The sequence below is a fragment of the Saccopteryx leptura genome, chromosome 7 (assembly GCF_036850995.1).
Source record: "Saccopteryx leptura isolate mSacLep1 chromosome 7, mSacLep1_pri_phased_curated, whole genome shotgun sequence".
Classification (NCBI taxonomy): domain Eukaryota; kingdom Metazoa; phylum Chordata; class Mammalia; order Chiroptera; family Emballonuridae; genus Saccopteryx; species Saccopteryx leptura.
Window position 1 is genome coordinate 101,254,325 of NC_089509.1, and position 17,256 is coordinate 101,271,580.

At 48.1% G+C, this 17,256-nt stretch overlaps 1 protein-coding gene across 6 annotated transcripts in view; it reads left to right on the plus strand.

The window, feature by feature from the left end:
• The first annotated feature begins 5,142 nt into the window (after nucleotides 1-5,142).
• The window catches only part of SMARCAL1 (SWI/SNF related, matrix associated, actin dependent regulator of chromatin, subfamily a like 1), a 61,625-nt gene continuing 49,511 nt past the window's right edge, over nucleotides 5,143-17,256 (plus strand). For 4 of the 6 annotated variants that reach the window (XM_066345649.1, XM_066345652.1, XM_066345655.1 and 1 more), the window contains exons 1-5: nucleotides 5,143-5,345; nucleotides 6,903-7,783; nucleotides 8,900-8,950; nucleotides 10,117-10,323; nucleotides 12,336-12,386. In XM_066345649.1, the coding sequence (XP_066201746.1) occupies nucleotides 6,961-7,783; nucleotides 8,900-8,950; nucleotides 10,117-10,323; nucleotides 12,336-12,386 (1,132 nt within the window). In that variant the 5' untranslated portion in view covers nucleotides 5,143-5,345; nucleotides 6,903-6,960. Of the gene's footprint in view, nucleotides 5,346-5,467; nucleotides 5,916-6,486; nucleotides 6,522-6,902; nucleotides 7,784-8,899; nucleotides 8,951-10,116; nucleotides 10,324-12,335; nucleotides 12,387-17,256 lie in introns of those variants that run through there. The other 2 variants (XM_066345651.1, XM_066345650.1) reach the window with 2 other exon arrangements.

Sequence of the window (17,256 nt, forward strand, 5' to 3'; positions counted from 1 at the left end):
GGCGGGGTATAGCTCAGTGGAGAATTTCAAACATAAACTTCTGATAAGGGTCTCTGACTCATAGAATGCAGGATGTTGGGTCTACATTTCTAACGGTTATCTTTTTTTTTCCTCCAGCCATGTACTGGATGTACTCAGTTTTCATGGCTGGTGGCCTGCACTGCTTGTCCTAAGATGTCACATTCCCCCGTTTTCTTCTTACTAGTTCAAATCATTGAACTTTGGTATTGCTCATCCGAACTGGGTATAATCTGGTAGGGCTGAGCTAAGACCGTAAGTCTTACAGTATCTATTCTTTCTCAAACCAATGCTGTGGTACAACCGCAACAAACTGGAACTGGACCCTAAACTGATGCAATCAATTTGGGTTTTATACACTGACCAGTGATTAGCCTACTACGCCTCTCACAATGGTCAGCGATGAGCTCAGGGGGAGAAGGGTATTTATAGGCAAAACCTACAAGGTTACAATGTTTTCAGCACGTTTGTACAATATCTTTGCAAAAGTACACAAGCACACACTGTTCTAAGATAATAAACTACTTTCCTGCAATATCTGCAGGGCTGATACACAAGGAACATGTCCTGCCTTGTATTTTTCTTCTCTGTACTAACTTCTTACAACTTGCACAAACCTTCTGCAACTTACATAAACCTTTAATTTTTATGCATTTTCTTATCTAGAAATAACTGGCCTTCATAACAACTTGCTTTTCCTTTTTCTTTCAAAAGTATTTCTATACCTTATACCTTCTATTATCAAAACTATCCAATTCCTTTCCAATTTATCAGAATTCTTAATTTCGAAAAACCTTAACCTTCAGCGAGGACTAAGTTAGTAATAAGTAATCCTCTTTTAAAGATTGCTTTGTGGAGGTGTCCTTTTCCTAAGTAGCCTATTGAACACATGACCAATATTCATAGGTTATTCTATAGTGGTAGCTATGAGTACATATATAATTTTCATTTACCTTGTAGCTTCTCTCTCAGCCAAGGGACCTACACCCCCTTTCTGTATGACTCATAGCAGTACATGCATCAAACCTTAAGATGACTTACTTGGCTTTCCTTTACCTTAGTTTCCCTCCCTCCCTAAAGTCTAATTAAAAGGAGGTCCTTAGTGAGTTTCTCTAGGCATTAGCCATGCGTGGACCAGTTAACTTCTGGTTTGTGGCTGAAGCAGGGCATGCTGTCCTTCTCAGGGTCAGCTTACAAGGGTTGGCGGGGTCAGTCTTCGCTGTCCACAAAGGTGTCTCTGCTGGGACTGCAAGCTTCAGCCGGCTGCGGTGGACCCAGGCGGGTATGCCTTCTACCTTGGCAATAGTGGGAGTGGTCAGGATCATGGTGTGTGGACTCGTCTACGTGGGAGTCAGTCCTTGGGTAGTGTACTGCTAGAAGTGCCTCTTGGACAGTCTTTGAACAGTTTGCTGAGTAACCTATAAAACCTGCAAGTACTTAGGGAAAGAGTGTTACATTTCTACACTTTGCAGTTAGAGTTTAAGTCCTAGTGACCACTGCTTCTAGCTGGAATTAGCAGCAGGTCCCAGCCTATAATAGGCATGGGGCATTGAGATAAGAGAAATAAAGGAGATACTAAACATTAAATAAAGCAATAAAATCAGACTGTCAATACCTACAGTAGAGATCTTTGAGGGATAAATAAAACTTAAATATTCAAGCAAGGCATAATAGATGGCCCTTGTGTTTACAAGAAATGAGATTAGCTTATCTGCTACTTGGAAGAAATACCTTAGGCTCGTGAACGATGTCCTTGGGCCTTCAGTGGCAATTCCCAGCACGCTGGGCAAGGTCAGGTCACAGGTAGCTGGAGCAGGGCTAGAAGAGACTGAACCCTCCCTCCATGGAGCAAGGGGGCAGCTTACCTTCTCATGTCCCTCTTGCCACAGCACAGGTGTGTCAACCAGTGGGGCTGGGAAGCCTGGCAGGCTTCAGTTCAATGACCTTTCTTTCCACTCTGGAGCAGGGCCTTGATGAAATGCTATGAAGCCCCTTAGGGCGCTGGAGCCAAAAGTTGGTATTTCCTGACTTCTTTTGGGCCTTATTTGCCTTTTCTGTTACTTCCTTGGTCATTATAGACCTTAAAAGCCATGCTCAGAAGATCTCACTGAGGGGCTTGACTAAGAGAACAAAATTGGGAATCCTGTATTTAAAGAAGCCTATTAGACCGAGAAAAGAAAAGATTTGATCTGTGGTGGTAGGTGGTTGGAGACTGTGGAGGGTCTGAGTTTGATCTAGGGTGGTAAATCAGGTGGAGGTTCAGGATTATGTCTCTAGAGTTCTCCTTTCTACCTATTATGTTAAGAATTCTTCTATTAAGCCAATCAATAGTAATAGTTGTTACTCTGGGTTTTGTGACCTAACATTGAACAATTAACAATTACTGAATTATTATATATTCCCTAATATTTAAACTAAAATTTTAACATACGATTTACAATAAGAGATTATAATCTACTATTCCTAATGAACTGATCTTCAGAGAAAAATAAGGAATGGTCAAAATGTACTTACTATTTTGTGGCTTCCCAGCTGGCAAAGAGATGCTAACCCTCTTTTTGACCTATAGAGCTTTACAACATTAAGTCATTATAAGGGTCGGGGTAGTAAAATAAAAAAACACACAATTTTATAAACTTATTTTCTTAACAGTGGGGTATTCTAGTTTACATAAGGTCCTCAATTTTCTCAGGGACATAGTAACCCTATAATTCCCTAAATCTTCTCCTCTGCTCTGGCTTCACATGGAGGCGGAGATTTCCCGGAGCCAAAGCAGAGGAGGGCATGGGGCTGTAGCAAGGTGATGATAACCTCTAGCTTACTGCACTGTTATCTTTTGCCTGACTAAGCAGTGGTGCAGCCCCTTAGCTAAGAAAGAAGTTTCTTTGTTATACAAAAAAAAAAAAAGGGAATCGGGGTGCCTGGGATTCCCAGTGCCCAAGGGGGAGGGGCAAGTGCCTGAAACTGTGAGGGGAGCCTGCCGCTTCTTCTTTTTTTTTTTTTCTTTGCCACTTCTCCTGCAGCCAGCTGCAGCCTGGCTGCCTTTTCTTTCTCTACCTCTGCTGCCATACTGGGCTGCATACTGACCGTGCCACCTGCCTGCAGGTGGGTGCTGGTGATAGTACGCTAAACTCTCTATGTTTTCTATGGGTCTAGCAATCCTTGGTTTGGCCAGTCTGCTCTTAAGTTGGCCATTCTAGTTCACAAAGAGTCCGCAACGTGGCGGAATCAACAGGAGTCCCATAGTCTCGTGCCCTGTGAGAGAAATCAGAAAAGTTATCAAGCAAGCACTGAAGAGGCGTTAGGGCAGCAGATTGCCCCTGACCCATGGCCCTTGACTCTCGAAGGAATCCTGTGAGGACGCAATGGGCGAAGCAGGCAAACAAACCAAATATGCACACAAAACAAACAAAACTTCTAAACCAAAACCAAAGGGAGAAGGCAGCGTCCTGTATTCCCCGACCAACCGGGTGGGGAGAAATCAGGTGGCGTCCCGCCTGCTCCACTATACCCTTTTCTAACTAGAGCTCTGTTTCCAAATATTCAAAGAGGAAGCTTCCTTACCAAACAGTCTCGAGACTCCAAATGTTTCGAATCAGCCAACTTCAGTTTCCAAACGGCAACTGCCGGAGGCTGGCCAGCTACCAACGTCTGCTGCAGCCCACTTCGTGAGGAGGGGTCTTACACAGTCTATCTCACTGGGGGCCTCCATTTGTTACATCCCAGGAGACAGGCCACAGCAGACACAAAGTAAATTTTATAAGTTTTATTGCAGACCTGTGCAGGGACTGCAGGCAACCCACGCAAGGGAGCACTGCAGCCCCGAGCTTCTAAAATGGCTCCTTTTTATAGGGTGGCTATCTAGGCTGAGCAAGCATTTACAGAAGCAGATGTGGCTGTTAGCTATTCGCTAGGGAGGTCGCGCGCAGCACAGCAACAGGGGGCGGGGTATAGCTCAGTGGAGAATTTCAAACATATACTTCTGATAAGGGTCTCTGACTCATAGAATGCAGGATGTTGGGTCTACATTTCTAACGGTTATCTTTTTTTTTTCCTCCAGCCATGTACTGGATGTACTCAATTTTCATGGCTGGTGGCCTGCACTGCTTGTCCTAAGATGTCACATTCCACACGCGGGTCTGACGCTCTATGGCTGAGCCAACCAGCCAGGGCCAGTACAAAATGTTTTAATGGATCAAACTATATACTGTACATCACTGTGCTTTTCTTTTCTTTAACAATATGTCTTTGCCATTTTCCAACATTTTCTCTCTCTCACCTTTTTCCACAGAAAATAAAGCCTAAGAGCTTGGATTTTCATGAGAGAAATAGCATTTTCTTAAGTAGAGATATACCTCTTTAAGATAAGCCATGTTTGAAATCAAAATAGCAACGTTCAAGTGTATACTGACGATAGGAGAATATTACATTTACCACCATTGAGTATAATGGAGATGATTGTGTAAGGTAAAGGATGCTCGTGGACAGAGATGGAGTACACTGACTCTTAGTGTCAGCTTATCAATTTTCACTCAAGAGCAGGGACTTCAGAATCAGAATCTCAGATCGCCTAACAAGGTCTTGAAAAAGTTATAGAATAGCTGTCTCGTTTTCCCGTGTGTAAAACGGGGATAGGAATAATATGTGTTCCATAAGGTTATGGTGAGAATTAAATGACATAATTCGCATTATATGCTCAGCAAAATGCCTCACGGTGACAACAATGATGACGATGATGACAATGACGATGAGCTAATTCTCCTTTGACCCGTGGATGGGCACAGTGAGTGGGGCTTAAATTGCGAGGTTATCAATACTAGGAAGAATGGGGACACTTTTTATTAAGAGCTACCAAATAGTTCTCTCTGGAGACAACCCTGTCAGCCCTCTGGAGACCGTTCCATCAGCAAGACTCCAGTTTTCATAAACCTCAACGTCCCAGGTTTTCATGCTCCGGGGTTTGATTCACCTTTTGAGGAACCGAGGACTACAACTCCCAGGGTGCACCACTCCAGCTCCGCCTCACCCACGACGTTGCGTCTCTCCTAATTCTCGCCAGGCTCCCAGCCCAAACTACAAATCCCAGAAGACCCTGCAGCACCGGTCTTTTTGAAACGTAGTTCCAGCCTGTGCCCGTGTTGCTCGCTGGGAAATGTACCAAGCATCCTTCTCCTTTTAGGCCCAAGCGCTGCAATAAGGCAGGCGAACTGGCAGCGCTCGAATGCCGCCTCCTAACCGCCCGCTTGGAAGCGTAATCTGGATCGGGAGGACTTCGGAGACGAGCCTGGGCTCGGGTCTGCCGTAATTGCGGCTCGTGTTCTTACCCGGTAAGAGGGTTGACTGGGAGGAAGGCGGCGAGGCGGACGAGACCAAGTGCCAGCCTGGGGCAGCCAGGGGGAGGATGAGTCCAAGTGGAGATCGTAGGGGAGGACGAGGGGCGTGGCTCTTCCTCACTAACGTGCCGGAGTGAGGCGCGCCGGCCAAATAGGACTTTTAGAATGACCCACCCTGGAGAGGAAGAGCGGCCATATGGTGTGATGGCTTTACGGTTTGGGGCTAACTAGCGGGTCTTCACTCACATGGCCTTGCCACCCCTGGCTCGTGGAGACAATTGGCGCCCCAGGCCTTGGACGTGGAGAGGGCGGTGGCGCAGGGGCGCCCCAGTTGGAGAGTTAGGCAGGGGTGTCGGCAAGTTACCCAGGAAGCCTGAGGGCTTCGGGTGCGTCCCCGGAACGAAGCTTTCCTAACCCCTTTCCGAACTGTCGGCGGTTGGAGGTGGAACCTCTCTGGGGATAGATGTACTCCGGGGTCTAGGCCAAAGGGAATTCCAGCAGGAAAGAAAACCTTTGCACCCCCAGAGGCCTCGACAGTGCAGCTGGCGTGCCCCCTGTGTTACTGTAAGCATTACAGGCCATTGCATTGGGTGGGGACTGTTGCGTTCGAACCAAACGAGAGAAATTGGTGTCCAGCTCCCTGGTTGTAGAAGATTGTAAAAGTAGCTCAACGCATTGAAAAGAGACTTGAGTAAATTAATCTAAAAAAATAACCCAGGTACAAAATGGAATGTATATAATGATGCTGTTTTGTAATAAATACACATATCTCCCAAATCTGTGGCATGTGTCAATGGGTATGGATAGAAAAAAATTAGAACTATACTCAACAATGAACAGTGGTTATTGATGGATGGTGAGATTACAGGTTTATTTTACTTTTTGCGTCTTTATGTAGCACCTGAATTTGTACAGTGAGCATGCATTCCCCTTTTCCCCCCTTATTTTTCCTAAAGAGTCACTGGGTTGCTCTGAGGTGATGCATTTTGGCAAGCAGGCACCAAGGCCAACTGCCCTGTGGTTTGCATCTGGCCACCTGCAGATTGATTCGCCAAGAATGATAAGAGGCTTGAACTCGAGCGGTGAATGCAGTGTGCAGTCTCTCTGAGGCTGATGCTTTTTTTCCTTCCTCCAGGTTGGAAAGAGTCTGTGAACAAGTGTCACACCATGGTATGTGGTTGTTTTGGTCTATTTCAGTCTCATCCATTATCCTTTCTAATTTGAAAAGTTCTCATTATCTTCTAGATTGAGGTGGTACTGCATAATTTCCTTGGGATCTGATAACTCAGATTGGCTGGGGAATGAGAGGGAAAATACCTCTTTAGCTTTTGATTGATCTTGCTTTTTGCTTTTTTGTCAGGGTCATTGTTCTAGCTTATGCTACCTAGTATTCCTGTGTGTGTGTGTGGTATTTTAATTATAAAAGAAACTTTAATATATCCTTTGTTGTGCTCCTTGTGCATTTCCTGTGACAAAAGCTTGCTAAAATTAAGGTGGGCATGTGATAAATATATTTCATGTTTATTTCAATACTTTTTTTTCCTTTCTCAGCTTTTGCCACCTCTCTGATTAAAGATTGACGTTCCTGCATGAGCATTTTCCTGTTAAAATGTCCTTGCCTCTAACAGAGGAGCAAAGGAAAAAGATTGAAGAGAATCGTCAGAAGGCTCTGGCCCGCAGAGCCGAGAAGTTATTAGCAGAACAGCAGCAGAGTGCAGGCTGGAGCTCGTCCACTGCGGCCCGTTCTTCCCAGTCTAAGCAGCGTCCGCCTCACAGCCTCCCCAGGAACTCTCTTAAGCCAGTGAGCCATGGTGTCATTTTCAAGCAACAGAACGCCAGTAGTTCATCTCATGGTGACCAAAGACCTCATAATCCACACAGTTTTCATCTCGGCCCTCTGGAGCAGGCCGAGGGGACCTGGAAGAAGCCAGAAGAGATGACCACAGCCTGCCCGCACCACAGCCCCCCCAGTCAGGTGCCTCTCACCGGGATCTCCCCTCCCTTGGCGCAAAGCCCTCCAGAGGTTTCCAACAAGCTCTTGGGTTATGAGTTAGGTCAAGGTCATCCTCAGGTTTCACACGGGACCAAATCGACACCCTTGGCTACCACAACTCGTGAGCCTGTGGCCAAAACGCTGGGTTCTCAGGAGACACCAGCTTCTTCCTCGAGACAGCTTCCCAAGGACCCTGCCCTAGAGGCCACGGCAGCCGGACCTTCCACCCCGGGCCAGAGCGTCTCTGACGTCCACTGTGGCTCAGGAAGGGTGATGCCCAGGGCAGAAACACTCCAGCAAAAACTGGGGTCCTCCCCGCACACAGCAGTGAGCTCCCACGAGGGGATCTGTGTCAGGGACGGAGACCGTTTCCAGGTGAAGGTTGGCTACAACGCGGAGCTCATCACCGTGTTCAAGCGTCTGCCCAGCAGGTGTTTCGGTAATGAGTCTTCCTTTCATCCAGTTCTTCAGATTTTTTTTTTTCTACTTCTAGAGTCTCTTTTAATCTAGCAGTTTCTCATAAATATGAAGAGATGCCTTGGCACATCTGTCCATCCAGTTGTTAAAATTTTTCTATTTTAGTCCATGTTTCCTTTTGTCATAGACGTTCCTTCAAACAGCTGCCAAAATTGGGGGCTGCCGCATGGCCGTGTGGAGAACTGCTGAATGTTTACAGAGAGGCCAGCTCCTCTGCTGGATGCTTTGCATGCCCTGTGGCACTTAGCCTAGCGATGTTTTGAGATAACTAGATGCTGCTTTGAAGGCCTTGCTCAGGATGCTTTGTCTGCAGGCAGAGCTGCGCTGTGGCTAGCCCCTCTGCCTGAGTGCACGCCTCTCATACCTGAGCTTTCCCGGACCATGCAGGGGCCCACTTCTGCCCTCAGCCGTCTGCGGTGAGGCCCATAACATTCCAGAGCCTGGCTTGAATTCCTCAATATGGAATAAAAAGCATTATCCTTGCCCTAGCCGGTTGGCTCAGTGGTAGAGCGTCGGCCTGGCATGCAGGGGTCCCGGGTTCGATTCCCGGCCAGGGCACACAGGAGAAGCACCCATCTGCTTCTCCACCCCTGCCCCCTCTCCTTCCTCTCTGTCTCTCTCTTCCCCTCCCACAGCCGAGGCTCCATTGGAGCAAAGATGGCCCGGGCGCTGGGGATGGCTCCTTGGCCTCTGCCCCAGGCGCTAGAGTGGCTCTGGTCGCAGAGGGGCAGAGCATCACCCCCTGGTGGGTAGATTGTCGCCCCCTGGTGGGCGTGCCGGGTGGATCCCGGTTGGGCGCATGCGGGAGTCTGTCTGACTGTCTCTCCCCGTTTCCAGTTTCAGAAAAATACAAAAAAAAAAAAAAAGCATTATCCTTATTTATATTTGCCGTTTGTCCTCTACAAGGATTTTGTAAGTTAGTGGAGGCTCGTACAGTCAACTGTTTTGAACTTAGCATTCACTCATTTATTCATTCATTCATTCATTAAACAGGCTTTTATTGAATGTCCAAGTACAAATTATAACAGTAGTCATCAACCTCACTGTGGACAGACCGGGTATTTGTGTTTCGTTACAGACCCTGACACTAAGATGTGGAACTTCAGCATGACAGACTACAGTGCCCTGAGTAAGTAGGTGTGTCGTCACCGCTCACGTAGGAGATACTGGGATTGGAAAGTTTCTCAAGTAGCAGGTGGGGTCTGGCTTATGGTTCAGATGGCTTTCTGGGCACCGTCCAGCGCTCTTTTCCTTCTTACTATGGCTGACCTGGTGAGGTAGCTCCTTGTGTGACAGTCACTGGTAATGTTAACAAAAGCTAGTATTAAATGGAGCCTGCTATGTTCCAGGCTGTTCTAAACCTCTTACATATGCTAACTGTTTGATGCCTTATAACAACCATTTTAGAGATGGGAAAACTGAGGCTCAGAGAGGGTATGTAACTAACATAGGGTCACACAGCCAATAAACTGTGCAACAGAGATTCAAACCCAGACAATCTGACTTCAGGGTGCTTGTTGCCACTGGATTCTTGGCTCCAGCCGTGGCAGGCAGCTGGGCCAGCCCCTGCTCCCAGGAAGGGTTACAGCTCAGCAAACAGCTCAAGTGCTCGGACCACTCCTTGTGCAGCTAGTTAAGCCGAGAGTGCCGGGAGGGGCATTGCCAGGCAGACTCCAGCCAAGGCCAGGTCTGGGGAGGCCGGTCAGGTTACTGTGGGGGCCCCTGCGTGCATGCATCGCCTCTGAGATTTTGCTGACTGCCCCTACTCCAAGGTTTTGCTCCTTATAGCCTTTTTTCTCTGCATCAAAATAAACAAAATTCTATGTATGTAATGTAATTTTTATCTTGCATTTTTCACTTAGTGTTCCAGCATAGCACTTTTATTTTCTTGGTGAATGTTAACAGTTATTTGAATAATGAAAATATGGGTGCCCATTATTGGACCCGTTTGACATCCAAAACAATAATTTTTAAAAGAATTTGGCCCTTGCCAGTTAGGTCAGTTGGTTAGAGCATCATCCCAAAATGGTAAGTTTGTGGGGTTGATCCCTGGTCAGGGCGTGCACGGGAAGCAACCAGTGAATGCACGACTGTTTAATAAATACGGAAATGTCCAAAGCCTCGATTAAAGCACACTTGTGAAGCTTCCCAGTCCGACAGTACCTTTTCTTGCCTGCCAGCCACATGTAATTCCCTGTGACCTTGTCCCCGCCCTCCTCCTCGGCCTGCCTGAGCGTCCAAGGGCCGTATGGAAGTCATCCATCTCGCCACGTTTGTTGTTCTCTTCCTTGGCAGTGAAAGCAGCCCAGCGCCTCCGCTCGGTCACCCTGCGGCCTCTGGAGAAGGCCAGCGGCCTGGCCCAGACCGGCCTGCCTTCGGCCCCGTCTCTTGCGTTTGTGAAAGGGCAGTGCGTGCTCATCTCCCGGGCCCGCTTTGAGGTGGACATCGGCTACTCGCAAGAGCTGGTGGCAGTGTTCAAACAGATGGATTCCAGAAATTACGGCAAGTAATGACCTCTGCCTGGATCCCAGGATGCATAGTAGATCCAGATAGTAGATCCCGTGATCTCAGAGTAGGGGGTGATTCTTTCCGTATGAACAGCTCCAAAACAGCTTCCTGGGTGGAGCCTTCCTGATCTGCTCCTCTTGTAGAAAGGCGATGCTGAAATTGTTCCAGGAAGTGAACACATAATGGGCCTGTTTTGTCCTCAAAGGTGCCCCCAAAGAGAAGACCCCAAAATTTTCCCTAGTCATCTGGTCAGTGTTTTTTGGTGGGAGCAGATAAATTTTTGCTTCAGCCATTTAAACCTAGCTGTTTATGTTTTGTTGGTAGAAGAGCTTGAAGAAACGATGGTTTCCATGAAAACCCCTGCCTTTCCGTGGACTAAGACAGTAGTTTGTTAGCGTGAGCCTGTGTCAGAAGCACGTGAAGGGGTTGGTGGGACAGGAATGCTGACGCCTGCTTCCCTTCAGGAGACGCTGAGGCCGGCGCTCTGTGGGGGACCTGGTGCTGGTGTTTGAAAGAAATTTCCAGGGCCGTCTGATACTTAGTCAAGATTGACAGCCACTGGCCAAAGCCAAGCAATTCTTTATATTTTGTGACACTCTTCACAAGCTGCCCCGTCAGGATAAGGGGCAGAAGTCATTTTTAGAATTCTACACTCCTGGGTTTTATTCTTAATTTGGGCCTTTTGTACAAAATGATGTGGCTTTTATGGAGTAATATTTCCATTCTTGAAATGTGTTAGCCTTTCCCTAGGTAAGTAGACAGCAAGCTCTTAAAACCTCTTACCCTGGAGACGTCATGGCCAGGCAGTGTCACGAGAGAAGCCGCTGCAGGGTCACTTGCTCAGTGAGCTTTCATCAGGACCCGGCGCTCCTTCCGGGTGTGTGTGTGTGTGTGTGTGTGTGTGTGTGTGTGTGTGTGTGTGTGTGTGTGTGTGTTGTGTGTGGACCCGGTGCTCCTTCTGGGTGTGTGTGTGTGTGTGTGGTGTGTGTGGTGTGTGTGCTGGCTGCTCCAGTTCCAGCCCTTGGATGGGAGAGACTGGCAAGAGCAGGCTGGTGAGCAGAGTTCAGATGAGACGGGAGTTCAGCCCGGGTCGTGGGATGAGCTGCTCACACAAGGGCCAGGGTCCTTGAGCTCTTCTGCCTGCTTAAGATACTTGACTTCAGCTTGGAGTGACCCTTACCAGGCAAGTACAGATGGCCTGTGACTTCTGAAAAGTGTGACCTCTGAAATCGCACTTCTCACCGAATCTGCTGTTTTGGGAATGTGAAGAGCTAAACTATTGCCACGCAGTCCTGCGCACACTCAGACGTGCAGCCAGCACAGTTGGATTTTTGCCACAGCTCCTGTGCACATACTTCCCCTTGCTTCCCAGCGATGGCCAGGATCTAGCTGTCGTCAGGAAGGGTCTCCCGCACTGCCCCACGGTAGGAGTAGTCGCCAGCTCTCAGGCTTGGGCAGAGAACACCTAGGCTGCCTGTCTCTTTCCGATTCTGACTCCCTGCATCCATGATGCTTTCTCCCTGACTTGCCCAAGGTCACACGCTGGGAAGTGGCAGAACTGGGCTTCGGCCCCGCTGACCATGTGCAGCTTGTTTCCCATGCATAGGATAGTATAGTGAGGAGCAGAGGAGATGGTGCATGTGAATCTCTCGGCTTCGTGCCTGGCTCAAAATAAGCACCGAATGCATATAAGCTACAGATATCCCCTGTCTTGGAAATTCAAGGCCTTTCTGACCTGCTGGGCCATCCCCAGTCATGTATCCCCAGGGCAGTTCGTCAGCCCGGCCCAACCCAGAGTCATCACCGTGACTGCTTGTCCTTCCTCCCTGAGCTCTCTGAAAGGCTCACAGGTGGATACTCTCAATTTCTGGGTCCCTGGTACCCTGGCACAGGACCCCCCATCATTCTCACCTTGGTGGAGGTTTGTGCCCCAGGGAACGAGTGTGTGTGAGGACGCAGCGGAAGGGCGCGGTGTCACGTTGGCCGATTTGTTTTTCTCGTTGCAGATGTCAAGACCAGGAAGTGGAACTTTCTCTTGGAAGAGCACAATAAACTAAGTGAGATGCCCACCTTGCTTGTTTTATATCGTGCTGTTGTTAAGCTTTAATTATATGCCTTAGCTTGAATGTATTTTAAGAGGTTCTCCTCCTCCCATTGTGGTGACTTCACTTGCTGTGTACAGGACAAGTGAAGGTGATGATTTTAGGCAGCCCCATCCCCATCTGCTAAGATGGTGGTTTTATAGCAGCCCACGCGAGCAGGGGGCCTCTTCCTCCGTCAGGCAAAGGCTGCACTTGTCCGATTCCTGAGGCCGTGTAGCCTCCTGCCCATCATAGGAGCGGGGGGACCAGAGGTGAGCTAAGGTTGCTTAGCTTAGATGGAAGCTACTTGAAACTCCTGAGAACAGGCTGTCAGATTACTTCTAGAACCAGATGATCAGTGAAGGCTGGAGAGTCTCAGTGGTACCAGGCTTCAGAATGGGCCGAGTTCTGCCAGGGGCAGAAGCCTGGGCCAGGCCCTAAGCATTTGATGAGCGCTTTGGAGACGGAGGAAGGGGAGCGATATGTGTTCAGATATACCCACGAGAAGGAGAAGCCAGTGTGAACTTCCTGCTTTTCTTCTCTGCCCTGCTCGGGGGGGCAGTAAATTCTAATATGCCTAAGAAAGGGGACATGGACTTAGGTCAGCTTGTCCTGAATGTCAGTCTGTCATCTGTCTTCCCAGCTGTCACAGTTCTGCCATGGCTAAGCAGCTGACATGCCTCTTTCTCCTGCTTGACCCCCTCAGACTTGCCGGGCCCCCCAGCCAGCGTGTTTCACCAGTCAGGCCAGGAGAGTCATGACCCAGCCTGGGAGCTCTGAGACTTGGGTCACCTTGTTCACCAGGCTGAGGCTTTCAGGAAGGGGGAATGCTGTGTTTGGTTTTCCTGTCTCCTCCTTATGTGGACATCAGATAGATAATTCAGTATTCTGGATCCTGCTTACCCTTCTCATAAAAAATAAAACTTGTGTTTTCATAAAGAAATAAAATAATCCAGCTGCACTACTACCAGAAATTAAACATGAGGGAAGCGCTTTTGACTCCTTGAAGCAAGGCTTATTGCAGACTCGAGGTTCAGTTTGACTCTGACGAGATGCTCAGTGTCAGGAAAGGCTGGCTGAAGCAGAGAGGTCTGAGGCTGCATGGCTGCTGCTATGTGGAACTTGTGACTCGGAGTGAACTCTTTGGCCAAAGCTGAATTTTTGATGGGCAATGGGAACAAGCATTTCCCTCTCGCCCCTTTGTTGTTTAGCCCCAGAAAGACATGTAAATATGTTAGCTATAAATTGTTGCCTTTCACAGAAGAACCAAGAGCACGATACGTACAGCACTGGCAGATGAATGTTGAAAACCATGACTGTGGCTCCCATAGCATTATATAAATATAATGGGTCCAGAGCTTTAGTGGACTGTGTACTCTTTGGAATATCTGATGGAAGCAACAATTCTTCATCCAGAAAAAGGCACATAACGGCAACATAAAATTTGCGTTTGTTAATAATCCCATGGATCTGATATTAAGAATTTAGATTCAGAGTTCAGATTGCTTTTTTACATGCTGTCTTGTCATTACAGTGTCTGTGGGAGCGAAGACGGAGTCTCCTCATTTCCTAGATTGGAAAAAGCTTAGACCCAGAGAAAAAAAACCATTATTTTCCTTATTGGGAGCATTGCGGGTCGTATATGCTCAGACTCAGACTAAAATTGCGATCTTGAGTTTGTAGCATGACCATTTGGACACGTGGAAGCCAGACCGTGAACTAAGGGCACGGAGACAGGGCACTGCAGGGCATTGCAGGTCCCGGTGGGCTCCGGCTCCACCATCGGCAGACAGTGGGCCGGGAAATCTGCACCTCTCCTCATTCCCGGGGCTGGTTCCTCGCGGGTGAAATTAGATTACTGACCCTGAGATAGTGCACATGTGCTTGTGAAACTAACTAAAAATGACAGAGAGACCTTCTGAGTATATGAATGCCTGTCGATAGCGTGGTGATGGTTTTTTCCTCCAGACTAGGCGAATCTAAGAGCTCTCCTCTCTCTTTTCTAAGTGAGATGGGAAATAAGGCCTTTTGTTTTCCCCTGACTGTCACAGTCCAGAAGGAGTCTGCATCCCCCTCACTGATCTTGTCTTGTCAGCTGCTATTTGAAAACATTTATATCTCTCTGCTGGGTGGCGCAGTAGTGGTCTGCCAAAGCGGTTTCACAGGAATGACTCCGATGAGTCATGAAGCCAGACAGCACATTCCTGTCATCTCCCAGCACTGGCAGAGGACAACAGCCACCGTTGTTGACAGGGAACGGGGGCTTCTCAGAAACACACCCAGCTGGCTGCAGCGGCAGCATCGGGGTTCGGAGACGGCCGCGTGGAGGCTGGTGTATTCCCCTGGAGCGGCGGGGAGTGCCTTGTGCTTACAGAGCCCTGCGTTCCACACCAGCCGGATTATAAGCTGTGCCTGAGTTTTCGTCAGGTATCTGAGTTCTGAAGATCACTAGGATTAAAATGAAAATGACTTCTGAAAGCACACAGGGTGCCCAGTCTCCTGACGTGTGCAGAAATCAGCATGCTCAGATTTAATTTGGAGGCATAAAGCGCATTTCTGCATCGATATGGACAGTCTCTTATACTAACGCTGTCAGCCTCACCTAATTTCTTATCCCGGTGATCTGCGCTTGCCAGCTGTTTCCAGAAATAACTGGTACATATACTTAGTGAAGGACAGAAATGGATTTAGATGTATTGAAAATACAGAACAATTTAAGGTAGCAGTAGGCGGCTCAGTCCTCCAAATTCACATCAGTATCTGCGATGGTAGCCAATCGGTGGTTGTGGCAAAAGACTTTTGTAATACCTTGTGGAGATAGTAAGAAAAAATATGACCATATGGAATAGAGAACTAACAGCTTTAGAATTTCAAAAAATATTGAGTGGAAATGAAATAGACCCCGTTTCTCTTTATGGAATCCTGAGAACAGTTAGCCCCTTGGCAGGTTACTATGACTCTCCCAAGGGGCCCATGAAAAAGCAAAAAATAGTTAACTGAGGATCCATAAACAATTGTCACTCTTCTTTTTTATTAAATAAGAGTCAGGGAGGCAGAGAGACTCCCTGATTGATCGGGATCCACCCGGCAAGTCCCCTATAGGGCAAAGCTTTGCCCATCTGGGGCCGCTGCTCTGTTGCTCAGCAACTGAGCTATTTCAGTGCCTCAGGTGAGGCCATGGAGCCATCCTCAGTGCCTGGGGTCAACTTGCTGGAACCATTGAGCCATGGCTGTGGGAGGAGAGGAGAGGGGGGTAAGGAGTAGGAGGGTGAGAAGCAGATGGTCGCTTCTCCTGTGTGCCCTGACCAGGAATCAAATCTGGGGCTTCTACCTGTCGTGCTGCTGCTCTGCCGCTGAGCCAGCTGGCCAGGGCAGTTGTCACTCTTCTAATTTGGTTTTTCAAAGGACAGTGCTGAAGGGGAAGAACACACAGAAAGCTACAACCCTTGGACAGCAGGTTATGATAAGCAGTGTAATGGTCATTGTACCATCAGCGATCTCTAGGTCTGTCGTCCTCTCTAACTTTGTAATTTTCTAACTTGTGTTCTCCTGCCCCCCCCACTGTATTTTTATTTGTATTTCTGTCTTGTTTTGTTTTGTTTTGTTTTTGGTGACAGAGACAGTGAGAAAGCTAGAGAGAGGGACAGATAGGGATAGACAGATAGGAAGGGAGAGATGAGAAACATCAATTCTTCATTGTGGCACCGTGGTTGTTAAGTGACTGCTTTCTTATATGTGCCTTGACCAGGGGCTATAGCCTAGTGACCCCTTGCTCAAGCCAGTGAACTTGGGCTCAAACCAGCAACCTTGGGCTCAAGCCAGGGACCTTTAGGCTTAAACCAGTGACCATGGGGTCATGTTTATGATCCGTGCTCGAGCCAGCAACCCTGTGCTCAAGCTGGTGAGCCCATGCTCTAGCCAGATGAGGCCGCACTCAAGCCAGGGACCTTGGGTTTTCGAACCTGGGTCCTCTGTGTCCCAGTCCGATGCTCTATCCACTGCGCCACTGCCTGGTCAGGCTGTATCTCTGGTTTATTTTTCGGTTTCTGTTGAAGAAGGGCTTTTTTTCCCCCCTCTTTATTTTAAAATCATGTGAGGTCCAAATTCTTTCGAAGTGCAGGATCAGTGAAATTAATTGGCTTTCATTTCCAGGCAGATCTCAGATAATTTATTTTTCCTAATTGGCTACTGACGAGAAGAAGAGATTTCCCCATCCATTAAATGGAAGTTGGAACCTCACGCTTGGAAGGAAAGTAAAGCCCCTAAAGATACGCTTTGATGGAAAAAGTCAGAGTCATGATCACTTCTAGTAATGACTGAGATGTTAAACAGTTTTTGTAAAGAACTATATAGTAAATATTTTAGACTTTGTGGGCCATGCAGTCTTTGTCCCAAGGACTCCACAAGGGTAGCACGAAAGCAGCCATAACAGTCCACAAACAAATCGGCACAACTGTGTTCCAGGAAAACTTGGTAAAAACAGGCCGATTTGGCCCACGGGCCTTCGCTTGCCAGCACCTGCCTTAGAGACTAGGTAGGAGCTAGCAGGTGACCTCCAGACTAGCGGGTTTTCTAGCTGCCTCACCACTGAGCTCACTGGTGCAAACTCACCTCTGGAGGGGAGAGTGTCCTCTTGGGGGAAGGGTCCGAGTGCGCAGGGCCACATGCATTGCTGTCATCTGGTGGCCACTGCGTGGACTCTGCCCTTGCTCTTGCTTGTCACGAGCACTGCCATCCTACCAGGCTTGCTCAGAAACACCTCACAGCCTCCCTGTGCGGAGCAGAGGCTCTGGGCAGGGCTCCCTCGCCTGTCCACAGCAGTGACTGATGTTCTCTGAGTCCTCAA